Genomic DNA, 24,208 nt, shown 5'->3' with positions numbered 1-24,208 from the left:
TTCTGTTATTTTTTTATTCTGTTAAATTACTAGTTGAGTTGGCTATCCTACTATGTATAGTTATCAATTCATATCAACCAGTGAATGATTCAATTACTCAAAAATACAAAGTGTACTTTCATTTGTTTCTCTGTATGTTGATTTTTTCAATAAATTTTTTTTAAAAAATAATTATTAATGTATCTAATAGGATAGCCTGGCTTGTAATTCTATTAGTTTATTAAAGTTTTAAACTTTTGTGCCTTCATCATGGCTTCCTCAACCATTATTGTTGTATATCGCTAGTCAGCTTAAGCACAAGCCTTGAACATAAATATAGTTAATAACTATTATTTTTATCCTTACGGAAATATAAATCTTTAAAATTAGGTAAGTTTTATCATGATATTATAAATTATGGCGCAAAAAATTTATAAAATTAAATTACTTTTATAAAAAGATCATAAAGAATAAAAATTTTTGTCGCCTAAAAAGACTAGAGTCTCCGTAGATTAAAAGAATTAAATAATAATAATTTTAGTTATTATTTTCATGTGAAAGAGTTTAATTTTTTTACTAATAATTAATTTTAACTAACATTTATATTCTACAATTTAAAAAAATTTAATATATATACTTTTATATTTGATTACGTGTTAACTCTATTGCACAAATAAAAATAATTAATTTTTATATCTGCTATTTAAAAATAATAATTTTTCTCCCTATGTATATAAAAATATAATTAGATATTAGTATAAAAAAATTATATTAATAGTTATAAATTAATTCAAAATTAATTTTTGTAAACAATTGAATCTTGATTCTAACTTTTAATCACAATATTAGTATTTTTTTCAAATTATATGTAATAAAAATTTGAAGAAATAGAAGTGAAAATATAGATTAGAAAGATAAATATTAAAAATTTAAAATTAATAAAAAATTCATATAATAATAATATTTTAATTTGAATGATATTATTTTGTTAATTTTATTTTTTATAGAATAGAAAGGTAGAGAAAAATAGAGAATGATAGAAAAGAGAGAAAAATAAATAAGAAGAATGAGAGATGGAGTTTGTTAGTTTTGAAAAGAAAAAATTTATTTAAATTGTAATAAAAAAATATCTAGTGACACATTTTGGTTTGTTAAATTACTAATATAAAATATAAATTATAAATTATATATAGAGTGTAAAGAGTAGAGAAAAATAAAAAAAGGGAGAAAAGTAGATAAGAGAATGTAAGAAGGGAGTTTATTAATTTTAGAGAAAAATATTTTCTCTTAATTTTAATAAAAGAGTGTCATGCAACACATTTTGGTTATTAAATTAACTAGTAATATATAATATATCATATAGTTATTTTAATTTTAATTTTAATTTTATTTAAATGCAATTAGAGAAAATCATGTTACACATTTTTATCGTCAAATATATATATATATATATATATATATATATATATATATATATATATATATATATACGTGTACATTTTTATTGTAAAATTAGTAATATATAATAAATTTAAAGTTAAACACATGAAATTAAACTCTACATTAGTTTAACATAGATTATTATAAACACTGATAAATTAAGACACTTCAAATTAATTGATAATATTAAAAAGACAAAAAAATTAAAATTTACCTTATTTAATATTTATTAATTATTATAATTAATAAATATTAAATAAGATAAATTTTATTTATTTTTGTCTATTTTTTTGTCAAATATTTTTTACTAAGATAACACGCGTATTTATAAAGAAAAAATATTAAAAAAATATCATAATTTATTATTTTGGTCATTATTTAGTTATTAATTTACATCTTTATCAGTGAATTATAATTCAAATGATATAGTCTTTCTATATTTATTTAGAGATTATGAGTTTGAATTTCTTTATTTTTGATAAAAAAATTTAACTAAAATTCTTTAATTTAATAATTTAATAATATATTTTATTTTATATTTTTAAATATTAATAATTAAATAATAATAAAAAATAATAAATTTTAATAATGTTGATATTTTTAGTTACAAATAAACGTAATTAATGTATTTGATCTATCTAGGCTATAAATATTTCTGTCAAGTGGTAATGTGTGCTCCATCACCAATATTAGACTGCAAATATGATTTGTATTATATATATTACTCATTAGAGTTTTTCTTTTTCAATACTAAATTATTCTCCTTTCTATTATTAGAAAGAGAGTAAAATTTAAATCGCTTACTTCATTCAATAATTAAAAAGAGTGAAAAGATAAGTGTTATTTAAATTATTTTTATTAATTTAATGTTGATGATAATTAATTTTAATAAGAATATATAAAGAGTACATAAAATTTTTTATTTTTTTTGTTTTTTCTTTTAATGTATTTCTACTATAATTAATTATTATCAACATTAAATTAATAAAAAAATAATTTAAGTAACAACTAATGAATGTATATAAAAATTATAAAAAAAAGTATAAATAAATAATAATATTGCTGAATAATATAAATAATAAAATTAAAAAAGTAAATTAATCCTAAATCTAATTAATAATATGGTGTGTTTTAGATTTTTAGTTAAATTGAATCAATTTTAGGATTCGTTATTTATGTTATTCAAGAAAATTATTGATTATACCAAAAAATATATTATAATAAAGTAAGCAGTGATCTGAATGATAAGAAGAGAATTTCATTACCAATAAGTATTAGTGTCTCTTGCTTCAACTACTCTTTGCTAGTTTCCTCTCTATAAGCTAAGTCTCTGAGACTCTCAGCTCCTTCTTAACCCACTCAAGTATACATACATAAATACTCTTTCAGCTTATTACTCACCTCTTCAACCATGGAAATAGACATGCTTGACATCCATAACCTTGAATTCTCCGGCTACAGTACTACCACCACAACCACCACTCCCTCTTCGGACGAAAACCCTGCCTACACCAACTGGACCCACTGGTCCCCGCTCGTCAATTGGGAAGCCATCGCCGCCCCTCATGACGACTTCCACCACCTCATCGACTCAATCATTGACCATCACCACGCCACCACCCCCCTCCACCTCACACCCGACCACGATGACGAAGACGACACAACCACCGCCAACACAGCCGACGATGAATCGCCACCACTTCCAACAACACCAACACCTACCATCGCCGGCGAAGACGAAACAAAAGGCCTGAGGCTAGTGCACCTCCTCATGGCCGCAGCAGAATCCCTCACTGGCGCCACCAAGAGCCGTGACCTCGCTCGAGTGATATTGCTTCGACTCAAAGAGTTGGTTCCTTTCAGCAGCACCAGCAGCAGCACAGGGGCCACCAACATGGAAAGACTCGCAGCGCATTTTACCCAGGCACTCCAAGGTTTGCTAGATGGCGCAGGGGGTGGGGGCGCACACAATAATCACAGTAACAATAACAAACAATACAGTTACTGGTCCCACCAAACGGAAACTCTAACAGCATTCCAACTGCTTCAAGACATGTCCCCTTACGTCAAGTTCGCCCACTTCACCGCCAATCAGGCCATCCTTGAAGCCATCGCACACCACAGACGGGCCCACATCGTCGATTTCGACATCATGGAAGGTATTCAGTGGGCCTCACTCTTGCAGGCCCTGGCCTCTTATAACAAAACAGCCTCGCCTGGCCCACACCTCCGCATCACTGCATTGTCTAGAACCGGCTCAGGCCGGAGATCCATTGCCACCGTTCAGGAGACAGGCCGGAGGCTCACTGCCTTCGCCGCTTCCTTAGGGCAGCCTTTTTCCTTTCACCACTGCAGGATGGACTCCGACGAAACGTTTCGGCCCAACGGGCTGAAGCTCGTTCGCGGGGAGGCTTTGGTGTTCAATTGCATGCTCAACCTCCCGCATTTGCCTTACCGAGCACGCGATTCGGTTGCGTCGTTCTTGAACGGCGCGAAGGATTTGAGTCCCGTGCTGGTGACAATGGCAGAAGAGGACATTGGGCCCGTAGGAGTGGATGCTGGATTTGTGGGCCGATTCATGGACTCACTGCACCACTACTCGGCGTTTTATGATTCCCTTGAAGCCGGGTTCCCAATGGAGGGTCGGGCCCGGGCTTTGGTTGAACGGGTATTTCTTGGACCGAGAATAGCAGCGTCGTTGGGGCGGATATACCGAACAAGTGAGGGAAAGGAAGAAAGAGGATCGTGGAGGGAATGGTTGTGTGGTATGGGGTTCAAGGGAGTACCTTTGAGCTCAGCCAATCAGAGCCAAGCGAAACTACTAATAAATTTGTTCAAGGACGGTTACAAATTGGAACAGTTAGGTTCCAATCAGTTAGTGTTGAGTTGGGAATCACGCCGTTTGTTTTCTACATCTATTTGGTCTTCTTCTTCCTCCTACTCTCAGATTGAACCATTGTAGTCTTTAATTATCAGATTTACATTTTCATTTGGCTTCCCGCTCATATCTTTTCTCTTTTGTGCAAATATCTATCATCATTTTCATGTCATATTGGTTGATTGATCTGCTGCATGCTTGTTTATTATTTTTTATTAGTGGTAATTTTCGTTGTTTAAGGTTAGGTACTCCATCTGTAACCCTAATTATTGTTTATTTTGTTTCTCACACGTCTGTGATTACTTTCATGGATCATGGACTTGAGAGCAAATTATTTTCATGAACATTGTTACTTTGCCTATTATGGTGTATTATTGAAGTAGGGTTCTTTTTCCTTTTTCCCGCCCCTAATTGAAAGAATTAATTATTGAAAATAAAACGCATGTTTCTAAAAGGAATGTGCTCGCTATTAGGGTTAGGAAAATTGATTAAAGTTTTTCAATGCGATTTATTTATATGGTTTTTTGGTATTCATGCCTAGGTGAAAACCTAGTTATATATGGTTCAAGTTGGAATTTGAATAAGCTTGTCTGTCACCATAGAGTAATAGGTTGATGTCAAAGAGGGTTATTATAAAGAAGGCGTATATCACCGGAATTCTAATTGTGCCTTCTCTAGACTTTAATCGGACTCTAGTTTTTGTAGTAGCTAGGAGGAGTAGTACTTAACCATTAGTATCATTTATTTTCTCGACCTTTTTTCGTTGACCTTATCACTCCTAAAACGGAAACATGCATCTATTACTTATTTAGTAGTTTTCTTTTTATGACATTCATGAGTCATTTTTCCTTTTCACATATCTCCTTCTATTTTGTCTTCTTTTATCATCATCCTTCATTTCTTTATTTTTATCCGTTCTTCTAATTTGTTTCGCTATATATATGTATTAATTAATTTTAGGTAAATATCAAAATGGTATTTAAAACTTTAAAAGATGTGAATGTTAAATAAACAAGATTTAAAATATGATGATAAAAATAATTATATACTAAATATATATTAAAAAAAAAGTTTCAGAGACATGAGATGATTGAAATGATTTTTTAAAAGATTATTTTATTAGTAATATAAACTTTTAAGTATCACTTTAGTATTTTATTCATAATTTATCAAATAAAGTAAACAAAAAAGTACTCATAACTTTTTAATACTAGTTAAACAATAATGGATACTTTGCTAATTTTGACAAACAATGCATTTTTTTCACTATTTCACCTATTTTAGGTGTTGAGACACTTTGTCATTTGAAATAAAAAAAATATAACAAAATGTTACAAAGATTAATTTCACCCAACTGAAGTGATTTAGTTAATATTCTCAGTATTATTTATTGGTTAGTAATTAACTTACTGTTTATTATTGTTTTACTTAATAATACTATGAAACTAATTTATCCAAAAATTTAAGTTATTAAAAAAAAGTAGATAAATAATTATATTTTTACACACACTCTTGTATAAGAATTCTTTTTAATTTTATATAAATTTTTGTATGAATTTTTTTTCTTTTTATTTATCTTGTGTTTTTTTTTAGGGATAATAAAAATTAAATTTTAGCAGTAATAAAAATTTAGATATTATGTCATTAAATGACTTCTTCGAAACACTTAAACTGATAGGGAAAAAAATACTATATATCTTACAATTATTATGTTGTCATTTGTCAATGCAAGCTGTTAATGTAGCTATATGCATATAAACATATTTATCTGTTCTCTATTTTATTTTATCTTGTTTTTTATTTAAGAAATATGAGTGAAATACTATCTTATTTTATTTTAGATTAATGTGGTAACCCTTTTTGGTTCTTATAAAATATGTTGATAATTTTTTTTCTTATATAACATTACTCTAAAAATGTGCTTAATATAATAAGTATAATTTGTTTATTAGCTAGAGAAAATCAAGAAATAAAATATAATGAAATTACTTGCATAATTTTTTATTTAAAAGGAAAGTACTTATAAACTAAAGAAGAAAGAAAGAATAATGAAATATACACGGTATATACCACCAATGTATAAAACAAAAAAAGAATTCAGTGATCTCATCAAATGCCAAGCAAACTATTAAAAATAATGGAATAGTAATTGTTTTAGATAATCCAGACACGTAACTACTTACTATAGTTTATCATTTAAAAATTATGTCAACTGTTAGTTATGTAGTAATATATACCATTCTAAATTATATAGTACAAGTACATGCACACATTATTAGGGGAAAAAATGTTTCTTTCTTTTAATTTAAGAGTGATAAAGTAGTCATGATTACTTGCTTCTGTTTTGTTATATTTGAAGCTTTTGGCTTTTTCACATTCTTTGGAGTGGATCTTGGAATATATGAAATGAACACACCCATATATACGATTGAGGAACATTTTAATATTTTTCATCATAATATACAAAGTGATTTATGTTCCCACATTATTGTCTTTATGAAAACCTGGCTAACCCTGTTAAATTGCAATTTGAATCAATTGAAGGTTTTTGTTTTGATAGGATCCATATTAATCACTTGAAGATATATGTAAAATAAGATGGAAACTCAGGTACAGGTGACTTTACGTAAAGTTAATAACTGAGAACTGTTAGATAATTTAACTGATTTGACTAAATTTTTATTTAACGACTCTCAGCTATCAACTGAAGTCAACTGTACCTGAGCTTTTACCGTAAAATAATCTCCATGTGTGGACAACCCTCTTCTACATGCTAATTTTTGAAATTTAGACATGTAATAAATTGAGTTATAGTATATAGCTACCTATCAACTTGTCTTCAACTTAATATACTAGAAGTGAGATTTGTTTCTCTCTTATAAGTGTGACGAACAATTCTTTCAAGCTTTTTTTCTCCAAAACTAATTACATATTATTAATTTATATATTCTATATTTATTTACTTATTCTTTTATTCATAATTATATTCTCTAAATCTATCACATCTCTTCATATTATTTTCTCAAATAAATCAATTCATTAATTTTTTTGGTGACTAATCAATTCATTAATTTGACAAACCTTTTCATGGTATGAACTATTCCATATTATTTTATTTTGACACACTTAAGAATTGACAAGTGAGATTATTACATTAGTGCAAAAATAATGTTGGCAGTAAAATGATATACAAATTTTAAAATAATAACCGTGTACTACATGCCATCCGAGTTATATTACACATAATATTTTCTTTTTAAAATTGATTAATGTCACTTTTAAATCCATAATATAATTATTTTGAATTAGTACTTTAAATAATGAATTATTAAAAGTAAACAATAAATATTTTATTCCAGCAATTATATATTCCAACAATAGTATTATTATATATATCATGTTATATTTTTATTGGTCAAATAATTATATATATTATTATCTTTTATATTTAAAAATATATAATTATATAATTAACCTATGAATTTTAATTTAAGAAATTATAAATTCTAATTTAATCTAGGTATGTCACGAGTTATGATATTTGTATTGTTGAGATAAAAAATAGCACCAAATCAGCCGCTATTATAAAATATATGTTTAAATAAAAAATATTCAATTATTCTCTCCATTTTTATAATTTTATCGAATTTTCATTTAGTTTTTTATATTTTTTTAATTAGATCCTTATATCCTATCAGATTTTATAAGTAAAGTTTTTATCATAACAAAAATATTAAAATTAATAAAATATTATATTAAATTATATAAAAAATTCAATCAATTATTAGGCATATTTATTTTGTTTAACAGAATATTCTGTTAATTCCTGCATTTTTGTTATGACAGAGACTTACAAAAAGAAAAAAATATAAGAATCTAATTAAAAATTTAGTAAAATTATAAGTACCGACAAAATAATTAAACTAATAAAAAATTTATATTAAAAATAAATTTAAAAATATATATTTATATATAAATACATAATAAATAATTTAGTAATTAATTTTTAGTATACAGATAACTTTATGTTTTCCAACCCCATAGGAAGAATAGTGAGATTATTAAGCATCCGATCGTTTGGAAACTCACATATAATACATTGTACATGGACTTGATAACAGATTACTAGCTAGGGTTTAATTAAATAATTCAAACTAAAAGACAAGTTTATTATATAATTAAGGATATGATTTATTATACATATGTTTGTCACTTTGACTTGTTCTATTAAAGATTTAGACATGTTATTAGCTATATATCGAACTACTCCAATATACGATTAATGCTAACTATTGAACAAATATTTGATTGGGGAATAATTCTTTTATACTCATTTGAGTTTATTCTCTAATTTCCTAATTTTACTTTCTTTGGTTTAAAAAAGTGTTTGAATAAAAATCACTCATTTTGAACTATTATTTCAAGAGATAAAGGAAAAATTAAAGATTGATAATTAATGAGTTTTGCTATCTTGTGCTTTAAGAACACGGAAATGTTTGATAACAAAAAAATATTAGCCAAAAACAGCCAGAACTTACCTTATTTAGAATTCATTAATTGTCGCAATAATTAATAAATGCTAAATAAAGCAAGTTCTGGCTGTTTTAACATTACCCGAACAACATTGATTAAGTATACCATAAAACAAACGTTTTCAATGCATTGAATATTAGCAAAACCTCTATAGATGATAAGTAAAGGCATGAAGGGCTAACCATTTCTAAGATTAATAATAAACCCAGGCTTGCGCTAACGAATTTGATAGATTTCTTATGTTCATGAAATGGAAAGATATTTGTGTATTATGTCGTATGGGGTGATGGACTTATGCTAATGACAAAATAGATATTTTTTAATATATCTTTTTTGTTCAGTATATCGAAGATAATTGTGTATGAAGTTGTATGCTTCTGAGTGGTGACAACGATATCTATTTTTGCAAAAATAATAAAAACTAATAATGTAAAAATATCTGCTAGAGAGACAAGAGTATGATGTATTGATGTTTGAGGAGTTTAATACTCAAAACAAAAGTGAGTAGTCATCAAAGGTTACGGCGCCAACCTCAAGCATTAACCTCACATATGATTGTAAACTAGTGTATTAAGAGACAATAAAGTATTAATAACTGATTTATTTTTTATTTATTATATATGTATAAAAATAATGGACCCTGCTACACATACATGCAAATAACGCATACAATTCTTACAAGTTGGCCCAACCCAGGTTTAATCCACGCGCACTCCCTCTCTTTAAATGGAGCGTCAATTCCATGCGCGTCACTCAAACGATTACGCTTCGAAAAAACCGCTCGTTATGGCTCACTCTTCCTCTTCTCCTTCAAAGATAACACAAATCCTCAAGTTTCGAGCAACATTCCAAACTGAAGAGACATTCGAACTCATCGCGAATAATAGCAGAAACCATCAACAAAAAATTATTCAAGGTGCGTTATTGTTTTACTCATCTTGTACATTTTCCATATTTCTGTTTCTGATTTCGAAATCGAAGAACTAGGTTTTACTGCTCTTCTATGTTCTTCTAGGTTTTACTGATCTTCTTGTTCTAAATCTCATATCACTGTTTTTACTGTTCTTCTTATTCTAGGTTTTACTCTTCTTGTAAGTTCCTATAGGTTTTACTGTTCTTCAAAGTGGTTCTAGGTTTTACTGTTCTTTTTGTTCTAGTTCTTCTCGTAACTGATTTTTCGCTGTATATTGCTTAATTTATTGGGTGTATATGGAGTAATTTGTATGGATGTATATGGTTGATTGTTGGGTGTATATGGCGTAATGTGTTGGGTATATATGGTTGATTGTTGGGTGTATACGGCGTAATTTGTTGGGTGTATATTCCTGAACCCATATCATGTAATATAATCAACTGTTGCAACTGTTCTAATATTGCTTGTCCTTAGGTGTATATTGCTTGACATTGTAATATTGCTAGAGCTTGTATATTTATCCATGTTTCAGTGAATTGAACATAATTTTGAACTGATCTAATTAAATACTTATGAAATCGATTTGGGTGTATGTGCCTCATCTAAGTTTTTACCGTTCATCTTGCTCTAGCTTTTACTGTTCTTCTTGTTCTAGTTCTTCTTCTAATTGATTTTTGTGTGTATATTGAGTAATTTGTCGGGTGTATATGGCGTAATGTGTTGGGTGTATATGGTTGATTGTTGGGTGTATATGGCGTAATTTGTTGGGTGTATATTTCTGAACTCATATAATTTAATATAGTCAACTGTTGCAAATGTTCTAATACTGCTTGTCCTTGGGTGTATATTGCTTGACATTGTAATATTGCTGGAGCTTGTATATTTATCGTTGTTTGAGTCAATTGAACATCATTTTGAACTGATCTTATTAAATACTTATAAAATCGGTTTGCGTGTATGTGGTTGATCTATGAGTGTATCTGACTGATATCTATGGGTGTATTTTTCATTGCAGTAAAAATGGAAGGCAAAAACTAAGCTGGAAAAAATGTAAGAACAAATATATGTCTTCGATCAAATCAGTTTTTCATAATAGAAATATATCTAACTCTAATTTTGCTTTGTTTACAGCAAATCAAGGACCTAAAGTGTGCAACCCATCTGTTGAGTGAGAAATTCAGAAATATGAGCGAGGAGAAGTGATGCAATAAGACTGTCCAGACCATCCTCATTGTTATTGAGTCCATTTTGTCAGATAGATTCTAATGATATTGTCACTGATTAATGTAACTGTTATATACTCTTGTAAGAAATTGAACACATGGTGTAAATATATTTGATCCAATTATAAGTAAATTTTTTTTCCATAATTAAACTCTCTCTGGTGTATTCAAAATGTCTGATTTACAGGTACTATAATATGAAGGAAAACATCAAACCAAATATACACCCATAACCTGGCATTTTACACCAAAAGAATGTTGATTATACACCCAAAACCCTAAACCCTTAAACCATAAACCCTAAACCCTAAAAATTAAACCCTAAACCCTAAAATCTAAAACCTAAAACCATAAAACCCTAAACCTTAAACCCTAAAACCCTAAAACGCTAAACGCTAAACCCTAAACCCTAAACCACCCAACCTACTATACCCAAATCATTGAATTTTAGGGTTTAGGGTAATTATTGTATTGTTTGACGATTTGAATAAGCGAGCTATTCCGGGTAATAAACTTGTTAAAAAATGAATGCATGCTCTCGCTCCTTTGTGTGCTTCTCATCCCTGCCCAGAAGTGGTGATCCAGATAAATTGGAACCCATATATGACGGTCTGCATAGAGATCTGCATAATACACCCAAACACAGACTATAAATACACCCGATAAAAATTAAATTTACACCTCTGCTACAGATTTTAACCCAACACTACCTGAAAGCCACTTGTTGTCCACAAGACCAAAATTTAGCAGAAAATCATTCCAATTCCTATCAAATGAATCTTTGCTATGAGAGTTCCATTTTTCCTCTCTGCTACATGTAATCAATTGATTCTTAATCTCGTTTCCCTTCCTATTTGTGCTCCGAACTCTTGTAGAAAAACCTGCAGCCTTGGCGTAGTTCCTGTAAAATTTTCCAGCATCTTCAAGGGTGGTAAAGGTCATTCCAACCTTCAGAACAAACTGGCCATCAACAACAAAGAGAGGCTGCAGAATACACCATGTCAAAAACTATAAATACACACAATTATTGCTAATATAATACACCCGAACGGCACCAACTCAACTAAAATGACAATAAAAGCCATAAGCTGTAAATACACAAGCTGTAGAATACACCACGACAAAAACTAAAAACACACCCAATCATGTCTGATATAATACACCCGAACGACAACAACTTAGCTAAAATAACAGAAAAAGCCATAAACTGTAAATACACCCACACTCCCGAAAAAATACACCCAAAAAAGTTTTGATCTACACCCGAGCGTCTGCTATAAATTCCAGATAATCAATCAAAACTAATACATTACATTCAATCCACAGATTTATGTTCACGGGGAAGTTTCACAGTCAATGTTCACGAATTATTCAACTTCACAATGCTATACAAATTACCGCAACAAAATTCAGAGTAATCGTATGTAAATCAAACCTCAGAAACTTCGTTAGATTCAAATTCATAATCCACTTCGCCTTGATTCAACTGACAATATGAGGTTGAATCATCCATTCTCTTCAAAACGAGTTCAAACTTTGATTTCAGAAACCAGAAAATCGAAAAGAAAACGAAACTGGAGTTACAGAGAGAGGAACTAACGTCAATAACAAAGAACAAACCAATGAGAAAGGAGAGAAAAAGAACGATCGAAAAACCAGGAAAAAACGCGCGAGAAGAACGATGAAATTCGAAAAGAAGAAAAACAAAGAAGGAAACAAATCTTTTAAATTTGATAGTTATACAAACGCAGGATCTTTATATAGCGCGTGTAAATGACGTAAGAGTTGCAGTGTGTTTTGGTGGATTAGGCGTTAATGAACTTGTAATAGTTACAAGCCTTAATCGCTTGTATACTGAGCTTTTCTCTAAAATAATAAAAATAAAACTAATTATAATAGGAGAAGTATATATGTAACCAAGACTTTGAACCGGTCAACTTAAACATTATTTAATAATTAATTTTTAAATTTTTAAAAGATCAAAAATTGAATAATTAGCATTAATTAAGTTTTGGGTAATTAGGGTTAGAAAAAATAACTTTCCTAGAGGTCTAAACACATCCTTAGTAACCACCCTCTCTTTGTCTGGACCTTCCGTCATTCAGAACGCTGCCTCGTCACTACCAAATTGTGCCACACACGTCACTGCTGGAGGGAGCTCTCGGGCGAATGCTGTAGCCCCTCAACTCCACGATTCACAGCAACAAAGATGACCACCGCAACCCCTCTCTCCCTAGTTGGCAGCAGCGGCGCCGACCACCGCATCGACCTCTCCCTCGCAAGTCGCAGCAGCGTCGCCCGACCACCCCTCCATGCGATTCAAAGTGACGCCGACCACCGCAGCGCCCTTCCTCTCCTTCTTGTTTTCACCTTCTCAATCCTTTCTACTTTCTTTCCGGTGAACCAATTCATATTCTTTTAGTTTTTTTTTTCTGAATTCCTTCTTTCTCTTGCAATTTAATTTAGAATGCAATTGTTTTTTATTGTTAATTTTGATATTTTTGTGTTCTGTTATTACTGATGAAGATTTAGGCATGCCATCATTCTTGGAAACAGGGGCGGAGCTACATACTGCGAAAGGGGGCAACGACCCCTCCCTAATTCTTAATTTTTTACATATAAATTATATGTAAATTTCAGTTTAGCCCTCTTTAAAAATTTATTTTAATATTATTTTATTATGTAAATATTTTTTGTCCCCCTCTAATATTTCTTCTAGCTCCGCTCCTGCTTGAAAATTCTACACAACAACACCATGTAGTACCCAAAATTCCAAATCTTTTAATTGTTGGACATCTTAGAAGGGATGGTAAGTTCTTCCTTAGATATTGTTGGAAACTTCTATTGTATTGATCAATGCTAGATGCATTATTGGACTTTGATATTTGAAATTAAGTAGAATAACAAGGGAAGTAATATTTTGGTTAGAAATTATATGGTGGTATCAGTCTTTTTTAGTTTAAATTAATTATCAACTTACTATACAATGTAATAAGATAATTCCTTGTTTAAAGCTAAGAAAGCTATTGCATAGCAAATTCTTAAGCATTTGGATGATTATAATTAAAACATTGAAATAATCCTTATTTTCTTTAAAATCTAATGTTAGCTGTGTGTTAATTGAGTTATTTGTTCAGGTTGTTTATATATATATTTACATATGGCTGAAAATTATTAAGCTACTGCTTCTAAGTTTTGTTTTTTTGCATATTATAATCTTGTTCTATTCCATTAAAAAAAATAAAAGGTGTAAGGAAAGAAAAGGAAGAAAAACTTATGTGGCTTTTTATTCTTGTTATGGTTTATATATTCCTTAAATTAATTTGAATTGTTTCTATGAAATAAAATTATGAAGATTTACCTATTCATATTTTGGCTACTTGTATATTTACCTTTTTTTACTAATTTTTGGTTGGTGTCTAGTTATTATTATATATTTTCTTTTATGAGAATCCAAAGAGTTAGAATTTGAGAGCACCATACCTTTTCACTGGTTGAGGACATATGCAGAGCATAAGAATTAAACTCTGCTTTTACATTGTGACATATGTATCAAGATAAAACCAAGTTCCTAAAAATTTGTTCTAGTTGTTATGTGTTTTAATTTATGGATTATTTTTATTTTGGTAGATGTTTCATTTGCTTTTAGCTGGATATTTTTTTTATTCTACATGGATTTTTTTTCTTCTAATTCAATTATGTTCTCCATTTATGTATTTTGGTTGAGGTGCTTGTAGCTTGTATGAAAATTGTTAAATGTTTTGTTGGTCTGTTATATATGTATCATATATGTAGGGGATTCTAAACCTATGAAAATGTTTGAAAGAACAAATTTGACAAACAATCAACTCATTAATTATCGATGTATCTCTGTAGAAAAATGGTTGATCTTGATTGGTATTGTTCCTAGTTCTTTTGAGGTATAGTGCCTTGCATGTGTTACAGTAAGTAGACAATTTGGTTAATTACATTCAAACTATGCTTATGTTTTTTAATTTAATAAGAGAAAGATCAACAAATTAAAGAAGATTAGTTGCTAAGAAATAACAACAACTTTATTTATTCTTCATTTTTGCTTTTTGCAGAAACAATATATCACATCATCTGAAGATACACTCAAGAATTTCGAGCTGCAAGATTACAATGAAAAACAAAAGGTCTACTTTAAGATGATTGATAAATTGAACTGATGGAAGAGGAATTTGAAGCAGTTGATGAACCTGATGAAGTGAAAAAGACGTGATCGCAGATAGAAAGTTGTTCTTTGTTTAACTAGTTGTATAGTAATGATATAACAATTTTCTAAATAATGTAGCCTCACCCCTCTAACAAAATATAGAATTCTTGTATTATTTATTGTTATGATAAATTCTTGATTCTACAGTGTTGCAAGCTGTATGAATAAGTTGAATGAATATTATGATTCTTTTTATTGCATCTTAGCATGATGACAAATTTATCATTACTTATGTTGGATAAGCTTTTTTGATTTGTTATTCACATGACTTCTGTTAAAGTAACATCCATTTAGTATGGAAAAAAATATCTGAATGCTTGATAGAAATAACATCCGCTTAGATCTTTGCAAAAACAATCAGGTATCTACACGGAGAAACATGCCGAGTAGGATTTAAAAAAAAGTCATGCAATTCTTAAATAAATAGAGTCATCCACAACTGTAACACAAGAAAACTAGGATAATATATGAAGAAACCTCTATTTAGTCTGAAGACAAAAGATGCTTAACAGAACAAAAAATTACTTATATCTTGGCTAAGAAAAACAAGGTACAAACACCAAGAAACCTACCGAAAAATATTGGAGAACAAAAAAGACATTCACTTCCTAAAGAAAATAGAGGCATCCCTACTATTTAACACAGATAAACTTAGAACATATATTAAAAACATCCATTTAGTAAGGTAAAAAAAAAAAACATCTTGATTCCTAGCAAAAGCAACATCCATGTAGATATTGACATTAGCAAACTGGTATCTACATAAAGAAACCTTTCGAGTAGCTAGGTTGATTACATAAAAAGGCCATACAATGCTTAAAGAACTAAATACATCCATAATTGCAACACAAAAAAATTAGTAAAATATATAAAATAACTTCTATTTAGTCTGAAGACGAAAGATGCTCCTAATTAATAGAACGAAAATCCACTTATATCTTCTTGGCAAAAAAAACAATGTACAAACACCAAGAAACCTGCCGAAGAATATTGGAAAAGAGAAAAGACATTCACTACCTAAAGAAATTGAGGCATCCTTTACTGATTAACACATATAAACTCAGAACATATATTCAGAAACATCCATTTAGAAGGGTAAAAGAACATCTTACTGCATAATATTCACGTGGATGTTGCCTAAAACAAGAAGCTATTTGCACAAAAACGCATTGTGCATGGCCTAAAAAATTAAATACTTTAAAAATAGTATCACAAGTGTCTCAAACGGGATATAGAATCATGATTTTTCTAGGTATCTTTTTTCTTCTGTTGTCTTCCCCTCTTGTTTGGCTTTTTCGTAGATAACCCTGCACGCTGCAACATGGTCTTTGTGCTTGGTGCTGTGAAGGGGGTTCTTACTTCCTTAAGTTTGTTTCTGGGCTAGTTGCGACATATAGGATGGTTGTCTAACACCGAAAGTAAAGCAACTTTCAATTCATATCAATTGCAAACAGTAACATCGAAACTCTAACAATTACAATTCCTTTTCCCTAATTTCAACAACATCCAAGTTCTAATTGCATCAACTCACCAAAATAAAGCAATTTAGAGAACAACATCCAGCAATTCATCAAAATTTAATCCTCCGTATAACACACCCTAATTAAAGATGTATATTTACAAAATCAATTAAGAACCATCCACGTACAAGCTAGAATGAACATCTATTTAATATGAACAGCAATATATAAACAAAAAATTTGTGGATAAAATGGTGTTGTTTCACCATGTGTAGATAACTGAATCCTTTGTGTTTTTCTATTTAAATTGCAAATTGCGCGTATCGAATACAACACATTTGAGCATGTACATGTGTAGAGTAAACTAAGTAGTAATTAATCGCCTAAATTTGAACACCGTCGAAGACATCAACGCTTAAAATAAACAGCATCCAACCTTTTTAATGGGAAACAAATGAAATTTTATAGCAAAAGAATAGTCCAATTTTAAAAAAACTGCACAATTGAATCTCCACACACATGTAACTCAACAAAATCCAATTCCTAAAGATAAAGCAACTTCCAATCTCTAACTATTGCAAGCAGAAACTTCGAAACTCTAACAATTGCAACTTCCAATCCCTACTTTCAGCAACATCTAAGTTCCAATTGCATCAACTCACCAAAATTAAGCAATTTAGAAAACAACATCCAGCAATTCATCAAAATTTAATCTGTTGTAGAACACACCCTAATTAAACATGTACATTCACAAAATCAACTAAGAACCATCCACTTACTGTTACAACTGTTTGAGAATGCTTGTAGAATTGAAGCTGGCGACTGAACTAAAGGAGACCTCTCCACGCCTCCAGCAAGCAGGGATGGTCTTCATGTGGCGGCATTGAGTGTATCGGACAATTGATAACTGGTTGACGCAGATGGTTGTTGTTACATGCGCGACGGAGACGCGACTGAAAGCTCTAGAAGAGAGTCGCTGAGGATGCATTGTCGTCGTTGGGAGGGTGCGCCGTCGCTGGAGATGGTGCTCGCCGTGGGGGATGGTGTTCGTGCTTGCTAATGTGCCGCCGTGGGACAAGGTATATGATGGCTTTGAGGTGGAGGGTGAAAGCCGATGGGAGTAGAAGGTGTTGGGGTGAAACGGTGAAATCTAAAAAATTAAGGTTACAGCTGAGTAATTCGGGGCATGGTTTTTGGTAAATTGGGCTTTAAGATCCAGGCTAAAAGATGTTGTTAGAAGTTGGCTGATCCCACTCTTGGTTCTTGAGCGGAATTGATTGTAATAACAAGCGGTTTATAATTTGCCAACGAGCTATAACTCAAATGACATAGTCTCTCCATACTTACTTCGAAGTCGTGCGTTTGAGTCTCATTTCTAACTTTGAAAAAAAAAGTGGTTCAAAATTTGATTACGAGATCTTGTCAAGAGGATGGGTTGAAAACAGAAAACAATCCAAAGACCAAAATCTAATATGCTAACGAGTTATAGTTCAAATGACATAGTTTTCAAATATTCACCTAGAAGCCGCGTGTTTGAGTTTCACTCCTAACTTTAGAAAAAAAAAAAACCAAATTCTAATATTCCTCTATTTTCACTCATTAAACATTGAATGTTAGTGTTTTTTTTTTTGGACGTGCGATGAATGTTGGTTTAGGTATACACCCGAGGGGACTTGGGCCTAAGTAATATTTTTGTTAAGAGTCCAAAATCAAAATCAATAAACCAATCAAAATGTCATTTCCATTGTACTCCAAAAAAAAGGTGCATTAGTTTGATGAAAGGAAAAGAAGTTGACCCCAAAAGCTATCATCATCATTCATCGTCCACTGAAATGATGTAGGAAACGAATGAACAAAATTTGGAATCGAATTCCATTAAAATCAGTAATTTAGTATGCAGGTTCATTGTACCTGCACTCACCCACCCATGAGATTTGCGCCTTCTTCTTCTTTTTCCAAATTCATTGGCTTTTCAAAGCATTTCCACACTCTTATTGCTCCTTCTTCCCCAAAGTTATCGCCTTTCGTTCTTGCTGCCACCATGTCCACCGACACTCTTCCCACTCAGAATCACACCACCGCCACCACCACCACCCAACGTCCTTTGCAGGTTACACCTAACACTTCTTTTTTTTTCTTTTTCTTTTTCAGATCGTTTTATTATATCTGCTCCAATTATTCAGCTAGTTTGATTTCCTTGATGCAATTGTATTTCACATCATGATGCAGTGTTTCTTTGCATTGGTCTTTTGTGTGTCTTTCTGAATTGCTTAGTTTTATGGTAAAAAGGTTGTAATTTGGTACAACTTAGTTTGTTGGAGGATGCTATTATGATTAGCTTGTTAAACCTTCCTAATCAAGATGCAATGTCCTAGTAGATTGAGTAGAGCTTGTAATGGGGGAAGAGTTTGGCTTTGTTTTCTTGTTTGTAAACTACCTAGTCATGGTTTATATGGAACAGGAAAAGAAGAATGCTGATGACTTAGCTCTTAAAAGATATTATATTTTTCTTAAGATATCTTAATTATGATAAAAAAAAATTTGGTTTCCCACGAATTTGCCGCGGATCTGAGTTCCATTTAAGTGTTTGTCGCTGGTCAATGGGTTGCTGCATACACAAAACCGGATTCGAACCTCCAACACTTGCTTATGTGGACTAGTGAGTTAACCACTAGTCCAACCCAACTTGGTTCTCAATTATGATAAATTAGTTTATGAAAGATCAACATTCTTACAAACTAGTTCCTAAAACAACAAATTGCTAATAAATTAGTTATTAGTCCCTATAAAAGGTCGTTTGTTAACACTAAAAAGCTCAGTATTGAGTACCATATTAGGGACTAATTTATCAGTGTCTTGATAGCTCAGGGGTCAAATTGGTGATTGTCCTGCAAAAATTATGAAAGATACAAAAAGTAAATAAATAAAAATGATAGCACTGCCAGCTGTTGTATCTGATGCTTGCTAATTGTGTATTTGTTTGTTAGGTTGCAAAGCGCTTAGAGAAGTTCAAAACAACAATCTTCACCCAAATGAGTAGTCTTGCAATCAAACATGGAGCCATAAATCTTGGTCAAGGATTTCCCAACTTTGATGGTCCAGATTTTGTGAAGGAAGCAGCGATTCAGGCAATCAGGGATGGCAAAAATCAGTATGCCCGTGGCCATGGAATTCAGGACCTGAACCTTGCCATTGCCGAGAGATTTAAGAAAGATAGTGGACTTGTGGTGGACCCTGAAAAGGAAGTTACAGTTACATGTGGGTGCACTGAAGCAATTGCTGCAACTATATTAGGATTGATAAACCCTGGCGATGAGGTTATTGTGTTTGCTCCCTTTTATGATTCTTATGAAGCTACTTTATCCATGGCTGGTGCAAATATAAAATGCATCACTTTGCGCCCTCCGGAATTTGCTGTCCCAATCGAAGAATTGAAGTCAGCTGTGTCGAAGAATACTCGTGCCATTATGATAAATACTCCTCACAATCCTACCGGAAAGATGTTCACCCGAGAGGAACTCGATTCCATTGCATCTCTTTGCATTGAGAATGATGTTCTTGTTTTTAGTGATGAAGTCTATGATAAGTTGGCATTCGATATGGAGCATATTTCACCCGCTTCGTTACCTGGCATGTTTGAGAGGACAGTGACAATGAACTCCTTGGGGAAGACATTCTCCTTAACAGGATGGAAGATCGGGTGGGCCATAGCACCCCCGCACTTAACATGGGGAGTGCGACAGGCACACTCTTTCCTCACTTTCGCAAACTCCACTCCTATGCAGTGGGCAACAGCAGAAGCTCTTAGAGCACCAGAGTCTTACTATGTGGAGCTAAAGAGAGATTACATGGAAAAGAGAGCTATTTTGGTGGAAGGATTGGAATCTGTTGGCTTCAAGGTATTTCCATCAAGAGGAACCTATTTTGTGGTTGTGGATCACACGCCTTTCGGACTGGAAAACGATGTAGCATTTTGTGAGTATCTAATTAAGGAGGTTGGGGTGGTGGCGATTCCTGTCAGCGCATTTTGCTTGGATCCAGAAGACGGAAAGAATCTTGTCAGGTTTACTTTCTGCAAGGATGAGGGAACACTGAAGGCTGCAGTTAAGAGGATGAAGGAGAAGCTTAGAAAATGATCCTATTGCATGATCAAGTAATGTGATGTGAAATCATTACAAAAGTGTTGAGTTGTAGTAACTTCTGGTTTATTGAATTATATGCTTGGCTATCTAGTCACAGGTCCTCATAAGCTGGTAATTCATGTTGTTCAGAGTTCATCTAACATTTTTGGTTAGGGGTAGTTTATTCTTTTTCATGTTTTCATGGATCTTATCCCCTGCCCCAAGCCTTTTCCCCCCTTGTTTTGGATGTAATGTAGGGAATAAATAATAATATGGATGATGATATTTTGGTATTGAGGTATTGGCAAATTTATTTTGAACTATGGCATACTATGGAATTTTAGTATTCCTTTTAAAATTCATCCATGATGAATTAACATTAAGATCTGAACATATTATTCAAATGGCAGGTAGATCTGAGGGAATTAGTTCAAGTTATTATGAGTTGAATATTGATTCAAAGAAATGATTGCCAAACCCTAATTGAGGAAAGCAAATGATGAATTGTAGTAATGGGGCCTAGAAGAAAAGGAACAAACTAATGGGTAAGGATGAATTGTTTTTGTCTGTAGTTTGTGCATGCTAGAAGAAAACAATAGCCCTAAATATAGGTAAATCATACAATTTAGTAATGTATATAAAATGTATTATCCAAGGAAGAAAAAAGAAGAAGAAAAAACTAAATTGTCAATTATTAGGATGCAATAATTAGACATATACTGACCTAGTGATGAATCATAGTTAGGAAGAATGAAAATGAAAGGACAATGAAATAGAGATTATTTACATATAAATTGCTTGAGAAGACTAAATTTGAGTGCAGTCTGAATCGTATATAGTGTTTTATACAGGGATTAATGCCTGCAACCAATGTATCTGTAATGATTTGACAATACCTTAACTCTTCCATTTACTTATTCTTTTTGGGTCATCACTTAATTAGGGATTGCACTAAATCTTTGTGAATCGATCTGAAAAAAGAGAATGAGGATCAAGGTAAACTATAGCCTTGTCAGGCCCACCTTTTGGGCCCATTTAAGAGACAAAGTGGTTATACATGTGCTATGCTTTATACCTTAGGCCCATTTCGATTTAAATTATCTTGGTTTCTTGTTTGTACTTGGTATGGGAAGACACGATGAGGATCAGCAATGTTTGATTATTACAAGCTTCTATTCTATTATTATAACCACTGAATTTTATATTTGCTTATTTATTATCTTTTTCCTTGTGGCATTCATGCCATACAAAAATTGCTGATCTTGCTCTAAATTTCCATGATTTTGTTGATGTAAGTTTAGGCCCACAAGTATCAATCTCATAATGAGGTATACTCAATTTGCGGCTTAGGTCTGGCCCACTGTAATTGCAAGATAAGGAGTAGGAGAAAAAAAGATTAAAATAATAATATCTAACATGACTTTGAGATCCATTTGTATTAGGCTATTTGCACGCATGTTATTAAGTTCTTATTTAATCCAATATGACCAAAATTTTAATCTCATCCGATTCAATATTCATATTTTTTAAGCTTAGCTTGATTTCACATATTTATAGATTGGATTGGATATCAAATACTGGATATACCTGTAAAATATAAAAATATTTAAAAAGTTTATTTTTATAAAAATATTAATAAAATTTTTTTATTCTTTTAAATATATTTATTTTTAAAATATTATTAAATATATTCTTTTTAAATAATATAACATATAAAAAAATTGTGTTTGTACTTTTACATTGAAAAGTTATAAATATTTTTTGAAAATATCTATAAGGAGATAGTTTTAATTTAATTTGTAGATTCTAAAATAAAAAAAAATAATATAATCTTATATATTAGTGAGTATCTATATTTATTTTTATTGTTTATTATATTATATTTATGTTTTTAAAATCATTTTTATTTTAATTTACTAAATATAATTATTATAATTTTTGAAAAATTACCTTTAAAAAATTAGTTTTAATAAACAACTTTTGAAAATCAAATATTTACTAAATTATATCAACTGAATTTAATAAGAGTTAAGCTTAATTAGTTACTGAGATTTTCTTTTTTATCCGTAAGATAATGAAATTTTGACAATATATAATTGAAAGAAAGGGATATATTCTATTTGATTTCGAATAAACAACTTTTTTTAAAAAAAATCTAAACCTAAATTAATACGTGAAAAGCGTGAGAATAAAAATATAACTATAATTTTTTCTTCTGACTAATAATAAAATGATTTTGCGATATTTAAGTAAAGTTATTTAAATTAAAATATTTTTAATCATTTCTTTTCGTTCAAGTCCTATTAAGCTTAAAATACTTACTTTGGATATGGTAGGGTATTTCAATTATTTTTCTATAATGGCTCAAAGCCTCAAACTCTATGAAAAAGAGTTCTCATAAATTGACCACACAAAAGAAAAAAAAAATCAAAATGAAGATAATTAATTTATGGTTTGTAGCTATGCTTTCTATTGGCTAGGCATGAATGTACAATTCTCAAATGCTCAGTGAGTAATAATTATGGCTAACCTTGAACCACTTGCAAACTTGTGTTTGGTGATAATTAGAACTAGTATTGTAACATTTTAGGAGTAATTGAAATTTTGAAAATATTTGGTAACAAAAAAAAATTAATTAAAAATAGTTAAAATTTGTTTTATTTAATATTTATTAATTATAATTAAAATAAATAAGAATTTCAATTAATAAATGCTAAATAAGATAAAATATCTGACTACTTTTTGTCTCTTTAATATTATTGTTTATTTTTTTGTTGCTATTATCGTACTTCAATTTTTCAAGAACCTAAAATTAGGAGTGTAAAGATACCAAGTGAATCAATCACTGATAATGGAAACATTTGCTAAAGAACGTAATTAATGGCATTCTCTTAAGTTAGGAATAATTATCACACGTACTTTTTCTTTATGAGAAATCACTATCTAATTTCAACAAAGTATTAATATATTTTATTTGAAAAGAAAATTTGTCTGAATTAATCCCAAGTCAGAGGAAGGTAGCAACAAGTACTACTATAGATCTTTGTTAATTAATAGCAATTGTTGTTTAAATTCATTTAATGTGCCTTAATTATTTAGTGCGCTTTGAGCTAGCTATAATTTTAGAATATTGAGGCAAGTTGATGAAACATGAAAGAAAAAGAATATCATCATCAAGAACTGAAAATTGAATATCCTCCAATCAGAAAAATAATAATCGGTTCGGGAGATCCCCTTAAGGAATGATGTAACACACACACACACATATACACTAAAGTTTGCGTTTGTGATGGTTGTTAATTATAAATTTTTATTTTTAAAAATAAAATTTTTAATATTTTTATTTAAATTTTAATTTAACTATTAAACTATTAAATCAGTTATTTTATCGAATTATTGACCGGTTTAATTTTCGAAATCTTGA

At 30.6% G+C, this 24,208-nt stretch overlaps 2 protein-coding genes across 2 annotated transcripts; both read left to right on the top strand.

Moving 5' to 3' along the window:
- The first annotated feature begins 2,793 nt into the window (after positions 1-2,793).
- On the top strand, positions 2,794-4,550 carry LOC130946551 (protein NODULATION SIGNALING PATHWAY 2-like). The gene has a single exon (XM_057875327.1). The coding sequence runs from the start codon at positions 2,831-2,833 to the stop codon at positions 4,379-4,381; it is 1,551 nt and encodes a 516-aa protein (XP_057731310.1). The 5' UTR covers positions 2,794-2,830; the 3' UTR covers positions 4,382-4,550.
- Positions 4,551-18,429: 13,879 nt separating this feature from the next.
- Positions 18,430-21,077, top strand: LOC130944571 (uncharacterized). Its single transcript, XM_057872937.1, has 2 exons — positions 18,430-18,773; positions 19,651-21,077. The coding sequence occupies exons 1-2, from the start codon at positions 18,558-18,560 to the stop codon at positions 20,797-20,799; spliced, it is 1,365 nt and encodes a 454-aa protein (XP_057728920.1). The 5' UTR covers positions 18,430-18,557; the 3' UTR covers positions 20,800-21,077.
- The last annotated feature ends 3,131 nt before the right edge of the window (positions 21,078-24,208 follow it).

This window comes from Arachis stenosperma, chromosome 8, assembly GCF_014773155.1.
Source record: "Arachis stenosperma cultivar V10309 chromosome 8, arast.V10309.gnm1.PFL2, whole genome shotgun sequence".
Lineage (NCBI taxonomy): Eukaryota > Viridiplantae > Streptophyta > Magnoliopsida > Fabales > Fabaceae > Arachis > Arachis stenosperma.
This window is presented reverse-complemented; position numbering and strand designations above follow the sequence as displayed.